Source organism: Podarcis vaucheri (assembly GCF_965113315.1).
Source record: "Podarcis vaucheri genome assembly, chromosome: 13".
Classification (NCBI taxonomy): Eukaryota; Metazoa; Chordata; class Lepidosauria; order Squamata; family Lacertidae; genus Podarcis; species Podarcis vaucheri.
In genome coordinates, this window is record NC_138751.1 from 15,331,679 (window position 1) to 15,353,844 (window position 22,166).

The window sequence follows — 22,166 nt, forward strand, 5'->3', positions numbered from 1 at the left end:
TGCTTCAGGTTAAGAACAGTTTCAGGTTAAGTACGGACCTCCGGAACGAATTAAGTACTTAACCCGAGATACCACTGTAATCCAAAATGCGGCAGCTAGACTGGTGACTGGGAGTGGCCGCCAAGACCATATAACACCAGTCCTGAAAGATCTTCATTGGCCCCAAATACGCTTCCGAGCACAATTCAAAGAAGAAGAAGAAGAGAAGAGCCTGGATTTGATATCCCGCCTTTCACTCCCCTTCAGGAGTCTCAAAAGCGGCTAACAATCTCCTTTCCCTTCCTCCCCCACAACAAACACTCTGTGAGGTGAGTGGGGCTGAGAGACTTCAAAGAAGTGTGACTAGCCCAAGGTCACCCAGCAGCTGCATGTGGAGGAGAGGAGACGCGAACCCGGTTCCCCAGATTAGGAGACTACCGCTCTTAACCACTACACCACACTGGCTCTCTTCAGTGTTGGTGCTGACCTTTAAAGCCCTAAACGGCCTCGGTCCTGTATACCTGAAGAAGCATCTCCACCCCCATCGTCCAGCCTGCACACTGAGGTCCAGCATTGAGGGCCTTCTGGCGGTTCCCTCACTGCAAGAAGTGAGGTTACAGGGAACCAGGCAGAGGGCCTTCTCAGTTGTGGTGTCTGCCCTGTGGAATGCCCTCCCAGCAGATGTCAAGGCAATAAGCAACTATTGTACTTTCCAAAGACAACTGAAGGCAGCCCTGTTTAAGCAAGTTTTTAATGTCTGATGCTGTATTGTTTTTAACATTCAGTTGGAAGCCACCCAGAGTGGCTGGGGAAACCCAGTCAGATGGGTGGGGTATAAATAAATTATTATTATTATTATTATTATTATTATTATTATTATTATTAGAGCAAAGAAAAACTTTTTAATCGACTTTCTAATGGAGGCCTGATCAATGACTCAGTGCTGGAATTCAGAGCATTTTGGGTGCTCAGGACTCCACTTTGAGTGCCTGGGGGCCCTGTTCCTGCCTCTCTCCATCTGGCCCATCTGTTTGTAATTATGTAAATCTTTTCATATTGCAAAGCCGCCTTGAGCATTGTTTTAACTGTGGAAAGGAGCCATACAAATAAAATGATGATGCTGATGCCGAAAACAAATTTAGGGTGCATCTGGCCAGTGCAATTGTGTTGATGTTAGCTAATATTTATACATGTTTGTGTATGTGTTCCTTTCTTGGAGCATTGATTTGAAAAGCAGAGTAGCAAAATTTTCAATTAATAAATAGCTCTCAAAATGACTCTTTGCATGTGAATATTTGGAGGGGGAAGTTGAGGAAAAAGAGCACACGGCAGGGCATGTTGAATTTTTCAGCTTTCAAATTTCAAAAAGGAGGGGTGGTTAAAAAGTTGTAACATGACTTAGGAATTCAAATAATGGTTAAAATAATATAATTGAGTTTTGCTTGTTAAGTATATATATATATATGTATGTAGCCAACCGCTGCCTTTTTATATATATTTCAAGTCACTTACATGTTATTTTCTCTTTTATGGTTTTATTTGTACAATGCCTAATAAAGGTTTGATTTCAATGCAATATAATTGAGTTTTGCTTGTTAAGTAAAATGTGTGTAAAATTGCATAGAAGTCTCTTAGAATGGCAATGGTGCCCATCTGAGAGGTGCTGGAGCTGTGTTCCTGTGAGTTCACCATGAAAAAAATGCTCTACCAGTGACTGTCAGAATTGAAGCCTAGAAAGTGAATATCTTCTGGATGTTCGGGAAGCAAGCAAAGGGCACTTTTGAATCAACCTGAACTGGCCAGGTGCCTTCTTTGGAACAATGTCCGCTGGGAAAACCTGGACATTCTCAAAGGGAGGGAAGACAGAGAGTTCCTTAACAATTTTTTGGCCGTCAATTTCAGGATGTTCCCTGATTGGTTGACAGGGACCGGACAGAGGAGGAATTGTGGAGATCGCCAGAGAAGAGGGAGACAGTATAGATTTACAACAGTGGCTTGCGAGAGGTCACAGCTCAGAGGCAGATGAGGGGGAAAGTTGGGAAATAATGGAAGAGGAGGAAGAGGAGGAGGAGGCAGGGCCGGAGCAGCTGGCTGACACGTTATCACTAGAAAGCATTCCAGACACACACACCCCTTCTCCCAGAACCCAGGGAGCATTGAAAGTAGGAGAGCAAAGGGCTAGGAGACAGATGGCCCTAAGCGGCAACCATAAGGTGGGTGGTGCTGTTGAAGAATGAGGAAGTAGGAGAGAAGGGGGGGTGGATATTTACTCCAAGAGGCTGCACTTATAAGCCTCACTGTGAATATTTATTAAACAACATTGGTAAGAACTTTCCTTGTCTTATCCATTCCTGGCAATCTACCGTGGGGGGTTGGATCCTCTGATGCCTGACACTGATTTTTGATTAGCGGCTTCCTGAAGGGTCGCTATCACCTACAGCTGGAATTCAGATACCTTTTTAGAAACCTTCTGCAAGATATTTGGCTGCCAGCTGATCAGGGCAGTGTGTGAGAAGCAGGAGGTGGGTAGCTAGAAAGGGGATGGAGCCAAGGAGTAAAAGTATTTACTTTTTGTTTCCATTGCCTGATTAAATTTTATTCGTACTGGTGTCCTTTTGTTGGTCCCTGGGGACAAAGCCCTGGGAACCTCAAAAGGGGAAGCAGAACCTGCTGCAAGATATCTCTAGATGTGATGCAAGACACCACTCACACTCATGTGTGAATCTGCAGTTTGTCCTGCTTCAGGCACCCCAATTAAAATCCCAGCAGACCCTTTGAGGAGATCCAGGACTGATATTGTTGTGTCACTTTTCTTCTCTATGTTAGGGCCCACAGGCCCAAACCATGTACCTTAATTTCTTAAGTCCCAACGGAAGTAAGGGTAGTTAGATGCCCTGTTCCTGGCTTCCGGTTCCAGTCTGCCTTAATGGAGGCAACTCCCATGACAGCAGGAGGTCATTGCCGAAGGAAAAACAAGGATGGTTGAGGATAATTATTCTTGCAAGTTCCTCCCAGGGACAGGGGGAACAGGCATCACTTGCAGTTCATCTCGGTACCTGGCTCTCGCTCCAGCATGGAATGCGGGAGGCAGGGAGGCAATGAGTGCAAAAGCACTTCACCTGTCAAAAACCCTCCTATGCTGCCAATAAGAGGCAGAGGTTCTCCTGTTAATTAGAGCTTAATTTGGACTAAAGTAAAGGCATGTGCTAAAAGAGATGAGATCACAAACTGTGGAACAGAACCAGCTGCAAAGTCATTAAGGTTTGAACCTGACAGAAGACTTGAGTTGCCTGCCATGGCCTGAGCTTTTGGAATTAATATTGATAGTCATGGTAACATTTCAATCTTTTAGCACAAAAGATGACATTTTTTATAACCTATAAATTTCTAAGCTACTAATGGTTGGAACATATTTGCTACTATTCTTAACTAGAAAAGCACTCCTGTCCTCCTGTTATGCTACAGATCCCAGCACTGACCAGTTCATTACCAGGCATTGGATATGAAAAAGTTAATAAGCTTTCCTTAACTTTGCTGACAGATGAGGATATTGGAAAAGGTAATTATCTGCTCTGTAATTATCATGATAACTGTTCTCATGTACAGAGATCCCACTGGTCTCAGGAAGACAGAAACAGATGGATTTGCTTCAGGAGTTGATGAAATGCTCCCTTCCATACACAAACACAAGTTTCAAAGCAAGCTTTTATAAACAGCTCCTTGGAAGCATTCTACCAAGCCAATGCTTGATAAGCTGGGTGGCAATGTGTGAAACAACAACGTTTGTTTAAACTTTATGGGGTTTTTCAAGGTGGTCTTGGAGCTACTCCCGCTCTGAGTATCTGCACAATGAATGTGTCCAGCTGTGATAAAGACTTGTTGGTAGCGAGATGGACTTCATTATTGCTGCTCCTTCTGCTCCTGCAGTTCCCTGAGATTGTCAGCACAAATGCAGAGAGCAGATTGGGTCAACAGCCAAAACCTCAAAATGACTTTAGCCTTCTGGAAAATCTTGCCATTGCTGAATTTGCCTCTTTTGTTATTCCCGAGTTTCAAAAGTTCCCATATACGACATATCCTAATCCACAAATGAGACTCCGGTAAGTCAATTTATTGACATTATCAATAGTATCTATATGGCAGAATTTGTATTTCAGTTGAGTATCTTAGTTTGAATATGGCAAAAACTATTCATTATTCTAGGTTGTGTGTGTGTGTGTGTGTGTGTGTGTGTGTGTGTTAGCACAAGTTGTACAAATGGAAGTTAAAAGAAGATTGATTACTGCTGTTCTCTATTAATAGTAACACCTAAGCTATTGTTACCACTCTTTCTTCAGAAAGGTTGATCTATATGTTTTATGTATTTGCATACCCATCAACTGCCCTAGAAAGACTGGAACATTCTGTTTTATCCAATGAGAGCACAGTGGCCTTTTTGGGTGCCTTGCTCTCATGCAATTTTGGGCAAAGATCTTGCCTTGGAAAAGTGGTTTGGGGGCCTTGTAATCTCGGGTGGTGCCCCAAACTGTGCATTTTTTGCCACCATACCAGAAGAAAGTGCTTTTTCTGGGTCTGTGATCTCTCACGGGCCACATAATTTGAGCAGGATTTTGGACCTGGAAGATAGTGTCCCAGATTTGGGCTGTGTTATGTTGGGGGGTATGCATTTATTCAGTTTCAATTTTGATCCTGCTATGCTTCCAAATGTATAATTTTCCTTGAAACATACATTAAGATCAGTGCAGTTGTGATATTAAACTTCATAACTCAGATCATTGGACCCAAACTTCTTCATGCCAAAATCTAGCAGTTTGGTCACAACATCATGGGGTTTTCCATTACATTATCCATAGAGAATTAATTGAGTTTCTGCATGAGATAAAGCACTATCATATCTCATTTGAAAATAAGGCATAGGTTTATGGGTATTTGGCCAGTATCAAAGGTTTTGTTTTGAGATAGAATTGGAGTCCTCTGCACCTACATTTGCACACTACATCACAGTGCTTTCCATGATTTCTTATTCCCCACAAAATGAAGTTCCTACCAATCTTAACTTTCTTCAAAATAATCCACACATAGTATGTCACAATTTTAAAAGTTCAGTGAAATGCCTCAATGCAAAAAAATGAAAAGGATAAACTTGCTAAAACTTGTTGAGATAACTAGACCATAACTTTTCTGCTTGACATGCTGAATGAGGCATTATTATCGTAGGGATGAATCTCAATCCGGCAAGTCTCCGGTGTAAAACAGAGGTATAAAAGATGAAGCATTTGCTATTTTTTTAATTAATTTATTCACATTTATAAATTAAATAGATGGACAGATATATATGCACAGAGAGAAGACAGCACCACTTCAAACCAGGCTGTTTCAAAGAAATACAAATAATGAATCAACCATTCTTAAGAGCACATGGCTTCAGACCAATTTCAGTAAGGGTTCGAGCACAGTTTTAGGACTAAGACAGCTTTGGTAACTCTGATGGATGGTCTTCATCAGGAGAGACGCAAGGGGAGTGAGACTTCCTTGGCGTTCCTTGACCTCTTGGCAGCTTTCAACAACACTGCTTATGGTGTTCTTCACGAATCAGAAAGGGTGATGGGATTTGGAGGTTCTGCTCCTAACTGCAAGATCATTGCCATAAAGTAGCAGAGAAGCAGTTGCTTGACCTCACTGCTATTGAGTTGTCAGTTTACGCAAGGGCGTATTCTGTCTCCTGTGTTGTTCAACAAACATATGAAACTGTTGGGGTGTTCTCCAGGGAATTGCAGCATGGTGTCAAGAGTATGCTGGGGACTGATTATTCCATTTGAATCAGAAGAGAATGTGAAGTTGTTCGAAGCAGTGATGGGCTAGTTTTGAGACATTAAACTGAAAATGAATCATGATGAGGCAGAGATTCTTGATGTGAGCAATTCCTGCATAAGAAAATTCAGTGGACAAGATAAAAATCTTGTAATGCTTCAAAATGTTTTTAGTTATAATTGTTTTAAATACAGTGTTACCTCGGGTTAAGTACTTAATTCGTTCCAGAGGTCCGTTCTTAACCTGAAGCACCACTTTAGCTAATGGGGCCTCCTGCTGCTGCTGTGCTGCCACCGCGTGATTTCTGTTCTCACCCTGAAGCAAAGTTCTTAACCCGAGGTACTATTTGTGGGTTAGTGGAGCCTGTAACCTGAAGCGTCTGTAACCTGAAGCGTCTGTAACCTGAGGTACCACTGTATATTCTCATTTTTTTATTATTATATTGCTACATTAGCATTTGTCGCATGAGGTCTTTGGGAGGAAGGGAGCGGCAAAGGAAATTTAATAATAATAATAATAATAATGTATGAAGTAATGTAATGTTTCTTCTTCAAACAATAACATTAAATTGCTAGTGATTTATAATATCTGTGAAACTCAACTTAAATTGCATTTGCATTAAATTAACTCAACGGTCCCATGAAATCCCTCAGTCTACATTGAAATATCTTCACAGCTATTTGCCAAATTACTACCATCATGTCCTTGTTTTTGTGTTTGCCATGGTTGAGATCAAGAGGAATCCCCGACTCTTACCCAACAGCACAGTATTTGCCACCATCACTAAAAATGCTTACAATGAAATGGGCTCCTGTAAAGGGACTATGGATCTCCTTTTCCTAAGACAGGGGAACCCCATTAACTACATCTGTGACAAGACATACAAGCTAATGGCCATCATTGGAGGACTCACCTCTCAGAACTCCAAGCAAATGCCCCACATCTTAAATATCTACAAGATGCCACAGGTGTGTCTATCTGTCAGTATGCATAGTATGTGAGAGCTTACCCCATACCCCATGCACAATGAAAGATGATAATTTGTATTTGATATACAGTGGTACCTTGGTTACTAACTTTATCCATTCTGGAAGTCCGTTCTTAAACCAAACCATTCTTAAACCAAGGCGTGCTTTCCCATAGCAACGGGGAACTAAATGTAACAAGTGGAACACACTCAACAGGAAGCGGAACATTTTCTGCTTCCAAGGCAAAGTTCACAAACCAAAGCACCTACTTACAGGTTTGCAGCGTTCTTAATCCAAGTTGTTCATAAACTAAACTGTTCTTAATCCAAGGTACCACTGTATGTGCTTTATATGTACATGTGTGCCCTTTTTCTTTTTTCTTTGCCTCAGCACTTTCCCCATGAAAGCCCACTCTTTCTCGTAGAAATGGAGCAAACAGCAAACTGTGGAAAACATGAATTGCTGTTTGTTCCAAATCAGCAGTAAAAAGCAGGGTTTTGCAGGGAAAGCACTAGGACAAAAGAAAAAAAGGACTTGGACACGACACTTTAAGCATAGACCTGGAAAGTAGAGGGCAAAAGGAAGTGTGGCAGAGCCCTCACACACACTTAGCAAACTGCTTCCTCCTCCGACCTAGCTCCAAATCACCCCGTTATATGATCCATACCCAGTGCTATTTTTCTAGAAAAAGAGGTGCCAAAACTCACAATAAACGCCTCCCTTGTTCTCTTATAATGGCAATGGCGCCCACTTGAGAGGTGCCAGAACTGATTTATGATAAGTTCCGGCTGAAAAATTTCCTTTGCTTTTTTCAAAGTGAGCCTGGATCTGATTCATGTTTTTGCAGTTGTTTGTTTGCTTGCTTGCTTGTTATTACTACATGATAAAAGGTAAAGGGACCCCGGACAGTTAAGTCCAGTCGCGAATGACTCTGGGATTTTAGTGCACAATTCGCTTTACAGGCCAAGGGAGCCAAAGTTTGTCCACAGACATGTGGCCAGCATGACTAAGCCGCTTCTGCCGAAACCAGAGCAGTGCACAGAAATGCCATTTACCTTCCTGCCAGAGTGGTACCTATTTATCTACTTGTACTTTGACATGCTTTCGAAGTGCTAGGTTGGCAGGAGCTGGGACCGAACAATGGGAACTCACCCCGTCACAGGGATTCAAACCGCCAACCTTCCAATCGACAAGCCTAAGGCTCAGTGGTTTACACCCACATCCCTTGTTACTACTTAGCTCTTTGGTAATCTTCTCTAGATTGTTGTACTGGAGAATTTACAGTTGCTGCTGTATTAGAGGATCAAAAGCAATATTAGCACAACCTTCTATCCTACCACACATTTGTAGAAGTTATTGAAATTGAGCAAACATAAGAGATTGTTTTGGTTTCTTAAAAGGTTATTGTCCTTGTTCTTAGCTTAGTTATGGCTCCTTTGAGCCTGCCTTGAGTGATAAAACACAGTTCCCTTCTGTCTATCGGATGATCCCAAATGAAAGTCCTCAGTATGCTGGGATTGTTCAGCTGCTTCAACATTTTGGATGGACCTGGATTGGTCTCATTGTTTCAGATGACGACAGTGGAGAAAAGTTATTGAGGACTCTCATTCCTTGGTTACTCCAGAAAAATATTTGTATTGCTTTTAAGGAAGTTATTCCAACACTGGAAGGCATCCACAGAGTAACATCTGCGAATTTAATTAATAAAGTAAGATCTATTCTTTTATCATCCAAAACCAATGTGATTCTTGTTCATGGGAATTCGCAGTCTATGGAGGTCTTACGAATGGTTCTGCGTGTCGATGAAAGTGGACCTAAACCAATGGAGAGGGTTTGGGTCATAACAGCTCTGTGGGATTTTGCATCTGTGTTGGATAGTCGGGCATTCACACCAAAATCTTTCAATGGAACCTTGTCCTTCTCACTCCACGCTAATGATGTTGCAGGATATAAAGAGTTCCTTGAGATTTTAAATCCTACTAAATCTGTACTTTATGATATTCATCATTTCTGGTCAAGTACATTTTTGTGCTCATTCCCCACATATAACATTTATGCAAAAACCTCAAAAATCTGTACTGGGCAAGAGAAGTTGAGGAGCCTTCCACAGATTGTGTTTGAAATGGGAATGTCTGGCCAAGCTTACAGTATCTACAATGCTGTGTATGTTATAGCACATGCTCTCCATGCGATGCTTTCATCGAGATTAAAGCAGAAGCTTATGAGAAAAGCTGCCAGATGGAATCTTAACATCCATCCATGGCAGGTAAGAGTCTCCTTTCTGTCACAGCTGTAATGTGTGTACAGTGGTAACTCGGGTTAAGTACTTAATTCATTCCGGAGGTCCGTTCTTAACCTGAAACTGTTCTTAACCTGAAGCACCACTTTAGCTAATGGGGCCTCCTACTGCTGCTGTGCCGCCGCTGCACGATTTCTGTTCTCATCCTGAAGCAAAGTTCTTAACCCGAGGTACTATTTCTGGGTTAGCGGAGTCTGTAACCTGAAGCGTATGTAACCTGAAGCATATGTAACCTGAAGCGTATGTAACCCAAGGTACCGCTGTACTCAAATGCATTTCAATGTCCAGATTAATGTCCTTTGTTGTAGTAGATTTTTGAAATTGATAGGAGTCAGACTTCTTTTCTCTCTCAATCCTTAGTTTATGATGAGCTGTTTCTTTGAAAGTTTTGAATTTTTCTACAGCAATTTCTCTAACCTGGTGGTGTTTGGACTACAACTTTGATCACCACAAGCCCTTACGACAAATGATAAGAAATTGTGAAAATTGTAATTGAAAACATTTGGAAGGTTGGAGGTAGGGGAAGGAAGCATGTCCACTTTTAACTTAAACACCAGAATTAGTCACATTTTCTGACATCAAGCTATGAGATATCTACACCATAGCCTTCACTTTTCCAGGCTCGGTCAATGGGAGATTTGCCAGTCCTATCATTGCCAGTCACTTCTGGGTGATGGGTGGTAGCAAAAAGTAACTCTTTAGATTTGTTTTTTTTAAATATGTTATTTGCTTTTTGATTGATTGATTGATTGATTGATTGGCTAAGTTAACTGAATGCAACTTTAAGCAAAAGTTCCTTAAAGTTTTGAAATTTCATGCATATCAGTTAATATCTCGACCCTCCTCCACAAAAATAGCTGCTTACTTGGCTGTTTTCCTATGTTGTGAAGGCTGAAATTTCAATCCAATGAACCAGGGTCAGTGTATTAACTGATATGCATGAAATTTCAGATAGAGCTCTATAATCCCTAGTGTACTGAGATAAGACCTTTGGAGCAGGCAATTTTTTTAAAAAATGTTTTTTTTATGAACCTCCCTAACCCGCGTTCCTAATATGCATTGCTGTGTGTTTAAAGTGAATTGGTTGGTAAATGAATTCTGGAGAGTTCTCTAGTAGTTCTTATGTGATTGGCTAACATTGGTCACATGGGAGGTATCCAGTGAAGGAGAGACTCCATTTTATGTGAAGCAAGATGACGGTGCTTTTGAATCCACTCCACTGTGAATATTGCTAAGTTGAATAGAGTGTTGGAATGCTTCTTCTTTGCTTGAAAGAAAGAGAGCAAAGCCTCAATTCATGTCTTTCCTTCTCCAATCAAGCTTCACTCCTTTCTGAAGCTCATCCACTTCAACAATAGTGCTGGGGAAGAAATATTTTTTGATGAAAATGGAGAGTTGGCAACTGGATATGATATTGTCAACACTGTCACCTTTTCCAATCTGTCCATCCATAGAGTCTGTGTTGGAAGGGTGGACCCACAGGCTCCTGAAGGGAAGAAATTCACCATCAATAGAAGTGCTGTTGTGTGGAACCACAAGTTTAACCAGGTGAAAATTACTATTATTTTCCAGAGCCTACTGATCTCTTTATGGGTCCAGGACCAAATCTGGCTGTTCCTGATTCCACCAAGGAATGGTTTAAAGGTCATACTGTGCAGATATTTTAAGAATCAGCATCAGAAATCCTTTTAAAAACCTGCTTGGAACCTCTTTGAACCAGAGATGGTCTGAGCGATATTTAAAAAAAATAAGCAAGGCTGAAGGATGTTGTTACCTCTGCTGACAAGTGGCTAGCTAGACCATGAGGCTACTATTGTTGGGAATATACTCAATCTCTGCACAACCTGAAATAATCATGTGATAACCTTATATGGGGAGAATTCAAAATGCAATGTTTATTGAATACAACTGAGAAAACAAAGGTAGAGAACTCTCATTCATAGACACAAACACACTTACAGCAAATATATCTACAAGGGATGTGTCCTCTGACAGCTAGCCAGCCAATCTAGCAATTGGCTAGATCAGGCATCCCCAAACTCGGCCCTCCAGATATTTTGGGACTACAACTCCCATCATCCCTGACCACTGGTCACGTTAACTAGGGATGGTAGGAGTTGTAGTCCCAAAACATCTGGAGGGCCGAGTTTGGGGATGCCTGGGCTAGATGTTACCAGTACAGTCATGTTATCCAATAAGTCCACCCATAGAGTCCATGTTGGAAGGTTAGGCCCACTGCCTTCTGCAGGGAAAAACCCCATCATCAATAGAAATGTGATTGAATGTAATCAAAAGTTTAACCAAGTGGGGAGGACTATCATTTTCCTGTGCTTTAAGTTTGACGATAGTCCAAAGGCCAAATTGTGGCTGGTCCTGGTTCCAAAACATGCAGAAATCCTAACTACGGTAATCCTAATAAAATTAAAGACAACAGATTGAATAGAAAATATGACTGGTGCATAGGATATTAAATTATACAATTATTGCAGGTGGGGAAAACATCTGTCAAGCAGGCCAAACGTAGCTTTCCCCTGGTGCCCAATTGGTCTGCAGGAATCTTCTGCCCATTGGCCAAATTTGGTTTGCTAAGGGTTGAAATTTAGCCCGCAATACTGCTTCTCCCAAACTGATGTTTCATCTGTTTCACATCTGCAGAGATTGGGGGCGGGGAGCTCTGGCTACAGCCATTTTGAGCTGAAGCCCATCAGAGTTGTGATACTAAGCAAAGGTGTCCAAGGGTCTGACAGCATTGTATGTTTCTTATGAGGTTTGAAGCTGACATGGAAATGGAGATGAAGGAAGCATTTGAGATAGAGAAAGCAATAAGCCAAGGAATGTGATGGAACATCTGAGGGATGAAGAATTCTAGAAATGAGTCAGGATTAGTTGTGACTGAGTGACTGTGCAAAAAGGGATAAAACTCAATATGCAAGCTAAAAGAGAAAGTAGTTTATTTGCATCTGTTTGTATAGGCCTTATAAGCCTTGCCTTACTGCTTCTGCTCTTAAGAACCTTTGTCTCCTGACATGGGACAGGTCAAATTAAGAAACCTGCCATTTGAAAGTCAGCTCATCATTGGTCTACAATGTAAATCCATTCTTTCTGGATATTAATAGAACCTACCACAATCCACGTGTGTTGAGAGTTGCCGTCCTGGACACAGTAGGATTTTGCGTCAGGGGAAACAGATTTGTTGCCATGATTGTTCTCAGTGCTCTGAAGGAACAGTTTCAAAACTGATGGGTAAGTAGAGATTTCACACTTCCATGAGTCCAGAGTCCAGTAATATTAAATGGGCTCAAAGGGCTGATTTACACATGTGTGTTCATCACTTACTGCTTACACCATTACACTATTTATTTGATGTGGATACAGATAATTTCATATCACGTCAGATGTTTCATAGAGTCTATGCACACATTGAGCTATTTGGACAGTGATCTGTGCTATAGATTTCTCTCTCTCTAGTCCAGCGGTTCTCAACTTGTGGGTCCCCAGATGTTGTTGGACTACAACTTCCATCATCCCTGAGCTCTGGTCTTGCTAGCTAGGGGTGATGGGAGTTGTAGTTCAACCACATCTGAGGACCCACAGGTTGAGAAAGGCTTCTCTAGTCAATAACCAAGTGAAGGCATTTATTTACTTATTTTATTTATTTATTAAAATAACTAAATGTGCTTTCAAAAATAATAACTTCAATTCAGAAACAGACTTGGATAAAATCCTGATTTAAAAGGATTACTGGAACAGGAAGAAATTCAATAGGGATTGAAAAGGTAACAGAGATGAGTCCTGAGTGATAGGAGGGGATTCCAAAGAGTAGATGCCAGCACACTAGAGACAATTAGGATTAAAACAATTAGGATTAAATTTTATAATCTCATTTAAATTTCCTATTTTGCATGAATGATACTACGTGCCAAATAATATTCTGGGAAGAATGTGTGCTGTTCCTTATAGCTAACACCAAATAAATTGAATAATTCAGTGCTACTATCATCCCTGTATTATACCCAAAAAAATCTAAATTAGGGTTATCATGCCAGTTCTTCTATAAAGGAATGAAGCATTCCAGTCCTCTTTTTCTGGAGAAATAGATGTATTAAGCAGTTGATGCCCTCTAGTTTTAAGGAGATTCATTTGCACTTTTACATTCTCAAGACTTATAACTTTCAGATGCAGACCACTGCAACAAGTGCCCTGAGGACCAGCATCCAAACAAGAACCACGACCACTGCATTCCTAAGCATATTGTCTATTTGGCTTATGGAGAATCCTTGGGAATAATTCTGGCTTCATTTGCTCTGTTCCTTTCTCTGATCACACTAGTGGTGATGTGGATCTTCATTCAAAACCAGGAGACTCCCATTGTCAAGGCCAACAACTGGAACATCACCTGCACCCTCCTCATTTCCCTATTGCTTTGCTTTCTGTGCTCCTTCCTATTCATTGGAAAGCCTGGCAAGGTGACCTGCCTTCTCCGTCAAACAGTCTTTGGGATGGTCTTCTGTCTTGCTGTTTCTTGTGTCCTGGCAAAAACCATCACTGTGGTTCTGGCCTTCATGGCCACCAAGCCAGGAAACAGGATGAGGAAATGGGTGGGGAAGAGGCTGGCAGTGTCAGTCATCATCCTTTGCACTCTTATTCAAACTGGCATCTGTGCACTGTGGTTGGCAACCTCTCCTCCCTTCCCAGAGTTTGACATGCATTCACAGACTACCCAAATCATTGTGCAGTGCAATGAAGGATCAGCCGCCATGTTTTATACTGTCCTGGGCTATATGGGTCTTCTGGCCATCATCAGCTTCACTGTGGCTTTCTTTGCCCGGAAGCTGCCTGATACTTTCAATGAAGCCAAGCTCATCACCTTCAGCATGCTGGTCTTCTGCAGTGTTTGGCTGTCCTTTGTCCCCACCTACTTGAGCACCAAAGGAAAATACATGGTGGCCGTGGAGATCTTCTCCATTTTAGTCTCTAGTGTGGGTTTGCTGGGCTGCATCTTCTTCCCCAAATTGTACATTATTGTCCTGAGGCCTGAATTGAACAGTAGAGATCAGCTTGTAAGGAAAAAGAATCATATCTGAATTTTAAAAAGCTACAAGAGAAGGATGCCCCTCATCTCCACTACTCTTCAATCTGGTATTTGAAGTACTTGCAAGAAAGATTAGGAAGGATGAGAAAATAATGGGTATATGGATAGGACAGAGAACATATAAACTTAAAGCCTTTGGGCTGTAATGGAATGCTGGGACTGGAGAGGAGTTTGTGTATATTAGAACCAGTCAGATATTTTTCTATGAAAAACAGTGGGGGAGATGGGTTGTATGTATGTATTATTGATTTATAACTAAAGGTTTATGTGGGCTCACAAAGTGACGAGTAACTCTTCTTGATATTTGGGAATATGCTATGCTTATGTAATAGTTTAGCAGGAATTGAAAAAGAGCAGCCAATGAAAAATGAAGAAGAGGAAAATAGAAAAATTAAGGACAAAATGCTAAAATATGTTAAGTTTTTTGAAATGTATGTAATATTGGGCATCAAATAAGGATGGGAAGTGAAACATCAAGGTAGCAGGGGCAGGAAGTCAACTTTTAAATTTGAATTAATTTCATGTTAATTTGTTTAATTTTTTTTGAAATACAATTAAAATCAGTTGGCAAAAAAAGGTTTGCACTGTGATGTTATCTGGGTTGTGAGTGGAATGCATATGTGGTCATTAAGCGACAGGTTTTTTTAATATTCCAAATGTGTTGTTGGCCCCAAGTTCCTGTGTTCCTATAATACCCAACATGCCTTGAATTTGTGCAGTGGCTTTTTCATTAGCAGACATTGGATATGAAGTTGATAAAGAAGTTTTTGGTGACTTTGTTGAGAACTGAGTATCTTAGAGAAGTAAATTATCTACCCTGCAATTATCAAAACCACTATCCTCATGTAATTGAGTTGGGACCCCATTGCTATAAGAAAAAGAAAAACACACAGATCAATCTGCCCCAGGAGTTTCTGTCATGCTGCTCTCCATATATAAAGATAAATTTTCAAACCATTTTTTATACAAAGCTTTTTTTAAAATGGGTCTATCAAACCTAACTTTGATTGGAATCAGTGACACTAGAAAGTTGGTGGGGGTTTTCCCCTTCAAATTATTATTTTTTTATTAATTTTCCAAAATACTACAAATCAAACCAGATTAAATTAATTTAAGACAGTTTCTTAAAATCAGGTTTCCTGCTCCGGTTCCAAAGATATCATCACCACCATTTCCTCGCATAGCTGCATCATTTCTTATTTAAAGTCCAGTTGACATCCTTCACTTGCCATTAAGCCATTCTTCCAGCAGGCTGCTTTTCCCACCTCCGTCACATCTTATAAATAAGTAATCCATTTCATGTGTGTAGTCTTTCACATACATTTTTGTTCCAGACCTAGTGTGCTGGGGAGAGTTCATTGCCATCTTCCATTATTCTGTTCTTTGCAGTGTTTATCTGGATGGTACAAGGTCACATTCCATTTCTTCCACGTTTTACCAACTAGCTTACGAGTTGCAGCCATACATAAATCACAGAATGCATATACAAGCTCCCCCATTAGAATTCCACTTTGGAGTTCTTCCTCGGCACACAATTAGAATCAAGATTTCCCCCGAAATTCAGCCTCTTTGCCAGATCTGCATTGCAGCAGTTCATTCTTTTTTCACTGCAACTCCATCAGGACTCCTAGTCCGGTCCAGGAATATTTTTAAATAAATCCATTCAGCCTCGGTGTGGGGCAGGAGGGGAGGGCATAGCAAAACCTTGTTAAATGCCTTGTTGAAGGTTGGTTTAAACCCCTTGTACCATTATCAGGGGGGTCTTGGAGCTCCTCCTGTTCTGTGTATCTGTCACAATGTATGTGCCCAGCTGTGGGCTAGATTTAATGGTAGCCAGGTGTATGTCACTGCTGGTGCTTCTATTGCTGCTGCTGCAGCTGCCTCAAATTGTCAGCAAGAAGGCTGACAATGGATTGGGTCAGCAGACAAAGGTTCGTGATGACTACGGCATTCCAGAGGAAATTTTCATCGGTGAATTTGTCTCTTTCTTTATTCATGAGTTTAATGAGATCACATATGAGACAACTCCAGATCCAGAAATGAGAGCCTAGTAAGTAAACCTTTCTAGCAAATAAGTCCACTGACTGAATTAAAATAACAGTTCAGTAGCTTAGTGTGAATATAACAAAGTTATTCATTGTTTGAGGCTTTGAAAGATACTACTGTGCCTGCAGCAAAATTTTAAGAAATGGGAATTGCAACAAGACCAATGAATTTAAGTTCTTAAAGTTCTGTCCTGTATGAATGAAAATCATGATTGGGAATATTGAAACCATTCATACATTTTCCCCCATTCTGCAAAATGTATGATGTGTATAGGTTTTCGTTATTTGCTCGGTTTTTATCCTGTTTTGCTTTCAGAAGTAATTGTATTGCAAACTAAGTTATGGTAATACGCATGGCATAAGATGATGCCTTATATCCTGTACCTAGTGAGGTTATCAGCAAATCTAGTTGCTGATTACCAACACTGATTGGCAGCAGGTGTCCAAGGTTTCAGATAGGGGGTATTCCCAGCTCTTCCTGCAGATGCTAGGAATTAAAGGTGGGACCTTCTGCGTGCGAACCAGGTGCTCTACCATGGAGCTACACCAATTCCCCAACAGTCAGTGCAATTTATCAATTCTGACTTAATTACTGATGACTTTTGAAGCCAACCTTTCCACAGTACAATCCAGCAGCCTTGCTGCAACATCACAAGGCTTCCAATTCTATTTCCCATTCAGCAAATAATGGTGATTGTGCATGAGATGAAGTCTCTTGAAAATGGCATAATTTTTATATGCATCTGGTACCAAAGTTTCTCCCTTGATGCAGAAGCTGAGCCTTCCACACCTACATTTAAACAGCACAGATGCTACACCACAGGGCTTTGAAATGAAGTTCCCTCATCAGGGAAATTCCTACTAATCTTAGCTTCCTTAAAAGTAATCCACAGCTTTCAGTGAGTTTCAATTCAAAAGGTTCAGCTTGGAGAAACAAGTACAGATAATGAGAAATGTTACAGTGTAAAAAAAAAAGTGGACACTTTCATGGGATAGTTTCACAGTAACTCTTCTGTTTGATTTGAGGGATTTTCATTGTAGGGGGGATCCATCAGGCAAGACCCCATCTGTAGTATTGGGCAGTGTCTCCACCCCCATCGTTCAGCCAGGACACTGAGGTCCAGCTCCAAGGGCCTTCTGGGGTTCCCTCACTGTGAGAAGTGAGGATACAGGGAACCAGGCAGAGGGCCTTTTTGGTAGTGGCGCCCACTCTGTGGAATGCCCTCCCACCAGATGTCAAGGAAATGAACAACTATCTGACTTTTAGAAGACATCTGAAGGCATCCTTGTTTAGGGAAGTTTTTAATGTTTTAGCGTATTTTTAATACTTTGTTGGAAGCCACCCAGAGTGGCTGGGAAAACCCAGCCAGATGGGTGGGGTATAAGAAATATATTATTATTATTATTATTATTATTATTATTATTATTATTATTATTATTATTAGACTTACTATTCCAAAAGGACTGGTAAATCAATTTTAGCTGTCCTTCTTCATAGCTCTTATACTACTTACTATTCCACTTAGTATAAGAGCTATGAAGAAGGACAGCTAAAATTGATTTACCAGTCCTTTTGTAATGGCAGAAAGCAGAGAAAGGTTTGTGTGTCTTTCCGCATTCACTCATTTATTATTAGACAGAAGGAAAAATGCTGAGGAAGAGAGCACTACCTCAAAGCAGAATACTTCCACTTCACACAAACACAGCTAATGAATCACTATCTTCAAATAAAACACATGAAATCTGAAAAAGAAATATAATGAGGGGATAATCATTAAAAGGCTGAAGATATGTCAGACTTTAGCAGGTAATATCTGCCGCACACCAGTAGTTCTAAAACAGCATCTACTGGAGAATTTAGTTGATTCTATGCATTTTAAATTAATGGATGTGTGATATTCCTGAGTCTACATTGAAATGTCTTTGCAGCATACTGCCAAATCACTACCACCAAGCTCTCGTCTTTGCGTTTGTCACGAATGAGATCAACAGGAATGCCCACCTCTTACCCAACACAACTATGTCTTCCATCTTTGCTCAAAGTTCTCGCAATCAAATGGGATCATGTTCTGAGACTATGGATGTTCTATTCAAAAGACAAGGGAGTCCCCTGAACTATAACTGTGGCAATACATACAATCTAATGGCCATCATTGGTGGCCTCACCTCTCATAACTCCAGGCAGATGCCCCATATCTTAAATGTCTACAAGATGCCACAGGTGTGTCTGTCTGTATGCAACCTACTAGGGGGATTAGTGGAGAAGATATCTTTTTCTTGCTATTCATATCCTTCCCATGCTCACAATTGGAGTGGCCAAATGACTCTGCTAATAGCTTTGCACAGATCCTGAGGTGTATCATTGCATAGGAAGATGTATCCTTTGCAGCCTGGATGTTGTGTACTACTTCATTAAGAGGCAAATCCAGAAGGACTCACCATTAATCTATGTGAATGAACAGGAAGCAAGTTACACTTTTACAGCAAAAACTGTTCGAACGGTTTGGCCAGCATAATCTCTTCATTTTTTACCAGTTATTTTTTTATTGAATTTCACAATTTTAAAAACAAATTAACCTCAGATTTCATACACATTTAAAAGCGGACTTCCCACCCTTCTTCAATTCTGCTTTTATTCCCAACCTTCTGTGCTGCTTTATTCAGAGTGTGTGACAAAATAGCCAAATTTTTGTTTCTACAATTTGTATACAATTTGTGCACTGCTTAATCACTGTAAGTGATGTACAGGAGACTCAATACCATGGAAATAAAAATATATGAAAGCTAATCACACTCCAACCAAATCATGACAAGCCTTCAGGGTAGAGATAAGGAAGTAGTTTCCTGCCCCTCTTCCAGTCTTCAGAACCAGATTTCCTTCCCCTAAGTTATTCTTTTTAAACTGTACATGGTTCTGTATATAGGAGCTCAATCTTTTGTCTTTCTTGACTATTGAAAGAAATAATTTAAATGGATGAATGAGATTGCTATTGAGTCTAAAAAAATATTATTGTCATTCTTCCTAGCTCAGTTATGGCTCATTTGACCCTGCCCTGAATGACAAAACGCAGTTCCCTTTTGTCTATCAGATAATCCCTAGTGAAATTCCTCAGTATGTTGGGATTATTCAACTTCTTCATCATTTTGGATGGACCTGGATTGGTCTTATTGTTTCAGATGACGATAGTGGAGAAATGTTATTGAGGATTCTCATGCCTTCTCTGCTGCAGAACAACATTTGTATTGCTCTTAAGGAAATAATTCCAACATTGAAGGAGAGCAGTAGAATGACGATGCAGATTAAGAAGACAATGGAAAGCATAAAATCTAATCTTTCATCAAACAAAACCAATGTGATTCTTGTTCACGGGAATTCACGGTCTATGGATGTCTTACGGATGGTTCTGTCATTACAAGAAAATTTTGAAATGAAACCAACAGAGAGGGTTTGGATCATTACAGCTCAGTGGGATTTTGCATCTGTACCCATTATTAATATGTTCACACCAAAATCTTTTAATGGCACATTGTCCTTCACACTCCATGCTACCAATGTGGCAGAATATGAGCAGTTCCTTAAGACTTTAAATCCTTATCAAATGATGCTTTATTTCATCCATTGGTTCTGGTCCACTGTATTCAACTGCTCATTCCCCACTTACAACATTTTTCGAATAAATGCAAGAAACTGTACTGGGGAAGAGAAGCTGTGGAGCCTCCCTGGAGCTGTGTTTGAAATGGGAATGTCTGGTCAGAGCTACAGTATCTACAATGCTGTTTATGCTGTAGCACATGCTCTCCATGCCATGTTTTCATCAAGATCTAAGCAGAAGGCAATGGGAGATGGAAGTGCATCGAACCTTTTGAATGTGTACCCATGGCAGGTAGGATTCTCATGTCTCTTGTGTCTCATCTAGTCTAGCATCCAGTTCTCCCAGTGGCCAACCAGTTGCCTATGGGAAGCCCACAAGCAGAATGATTTCATTAGCACTCTCTCCCACTTCATCTGGTATTCCTGCCTCAAGCACTGGAGGGGTGTGTTCACAGGGGTGTGTTCACCCTAATTGACTGGCACAATTGGGAGTGGATTGGAAAGGTTTGTCATATTCCTGATTCATGTTGCATTGGAATGCGGGTGGCACTGTGGTCTAAACCATGGAGCCTCTTGGGCTTGCCGATCAGCAGGTCGGAAGTTCGAATTCGTGTGACAGGCTGAGCTCCAGTTGCTTTATCCCAGCTCCTGCCAACCTAGCAGTTTGAAAGCAAACCAGCGCAGCTATGGGAGAAACAAGGCCCTTTTGTTAATGCTGTGAACCCCTCCATCGTAGCCTCAGGTTGTATATATGTGTAAATAAACCACATATCATAAAGACACCACAGTCTCTACTGTGCCTCATTCCCAAAGGAAAGATGAATCCTTGGTAAGCGCTTGGAACCCCTGGAATCTCACACCGCTCAGAGATTGGGTGTGGGTGCAACAATATGAAGTTTCCTTTTTTAATCCCTCAGGTTAACACAAAATTTGAAAAAAAATGCACAAGCAAATTTGACGCACTGTGTTTTTGCATCTCTTGGGCAGGAAAATGTGGGGTGGACAAGACACTGCTTCTGCTGCTCAAGGCAGGCGCCTCACCCTGTCTCATGGGTGGGCTGGCTCTGGGGTGTGTTCAGTGTTGGGCAATGTGTGTGCATGTGGCATTTACTAAAGAGTGGGGTGTGTAAGGGGTTGTAGTGTACAGGGGTCCCCCGCTGCAAAAAAATGAGATGAATATGATTGATGAGTCCTCTATCAATTGTACCACACAGTGATATTCACAACTAAATGAATTAACATTCCAGATACCATCTAGCAGGTGGTTCTGCTTTGTAAACGTTGCGCTCTTGTAAGAATCATTGGCTTCATATTTACTTTCAGCCATGGATTACCCTATTTTGCCAGTATTTTCTAGTTCAGCACATGAAAAATCATAACTCTGTCAAATTACGTCTTCCTGTTAAATATGCAAGGTGGGAAGCATTTTATTATATATAACCTGCATCCATCATACGTGAGTAAGAACATGTTGAGCATGATCTTAGTGTGGCAAAAGGACAAAACAGAGAATTCCAGGGGAACCATAATAACCCTTTCCCAACACTGGCCTGAGTGTATGTTATTTTCTCATCCAATCCAGCTTAACTACTTTCTGAAACAGATCCGCTTCAATAATACTGCTGGGGAAGAAATATTTTTCAATGAAAATGGAAAATTAGTAACCGGATATGATATCATCAACACAGTCATATTTCCCAATCAGTCCATCCACAGAATCCGTGTTGGAAGGATTAACCAACAGGCTTCTGAAGGGAAACAATTCACTGTCAATGAAAGTGCTGTTGTGTGGAATCAGAGGTTTAAGCAGGTGGGAATTACTAGTATCTTCCAATATCTTCCTGCTTTATGGATGGCCCCCAAGCCAAGTTCTGCGTAGTCCTGGCTCCACATAGGAGTGAGGTAAATCCATGGCCAGCCCAATACATTTTGGTATCTGAGGCAAACCATGAAATCCACACACACCCCACACACATACACAGCCAGGAGAGCAGTCCAAATCAGTACCCCTGCAAGGCCTAGCTAGGATTGGGGGTTAAAGGTGTCACATCACTGATCTACATCCTAAATTCTTTATTTCTGGGTATTAATAGATCCTACCTAAATCCACATGTGTTGAGAGCTGCCATCCTGGGCACAAAAGGATCGTGAAACAGGGGGAACAGATTTGTTGCTATGATTGTCCCCAGTGTTCTGAGGGAATGATTTCAAACCTGACAGGTAAGTAGAGATTGAAGGATTTGGAATTATAATGCAGATTTCAGTAAAAGGATCTTTCTCAAAAGGGCTTGGGGACAGGCTACTTGAAAGATCACTTCCATTCATATGTATCTACCTGAACCTACAGATCTTCTTCAAAGGCCCTGCTCTGCCAAATTAG

The 22,166-nt window shown here is 40.9% G+C and overlaps 2 protein-coding genes across 2 annotated transcripts in view; one reads left to right on the plus strand and one right to left on the minus strand.

Moving 5' to 3' along the window:
- Window positions 1-336: 336 nt before the first annotated feature.
- LOC309517116 (mitogen-activated protein kinase 7-like) overlaps window positions 337-22,166 on the minus strand; it is a 179,189-nt gene continuing 157,359 nt past the window's right edge. Inside the window, exon 6 of the mRNA XM_082196174.1 lies at window positions 337-439. The gene's annotated coding sequence lies outside the window, so the exon portion shown is untranslated. The remainder of the gene's footprint in view (window positions 440-22,166) is intronic.
- Window positions 10,253-14,632, plus strand: LOC309516635 (vomeronasal type-2 receptor 26-like). Its single transcript, XM_082195395.1, has 3 exons — window positions 10,253-10,605; window positions 12,174-12,300; window positions 13,234-14,632. The coding sequence occupies exons 2-3, from the start codon at window positions 12,297-12,299 to the stop codon at window positions 14,139-14,141; spliced, it is 912 nt and encodes a 303-aa protein (XP_082051521.1). The 5' UTR covers window positions 10,253-10,605; window positions 12,174-12,296; the 3' UTR covers window positions 14,142-14,632.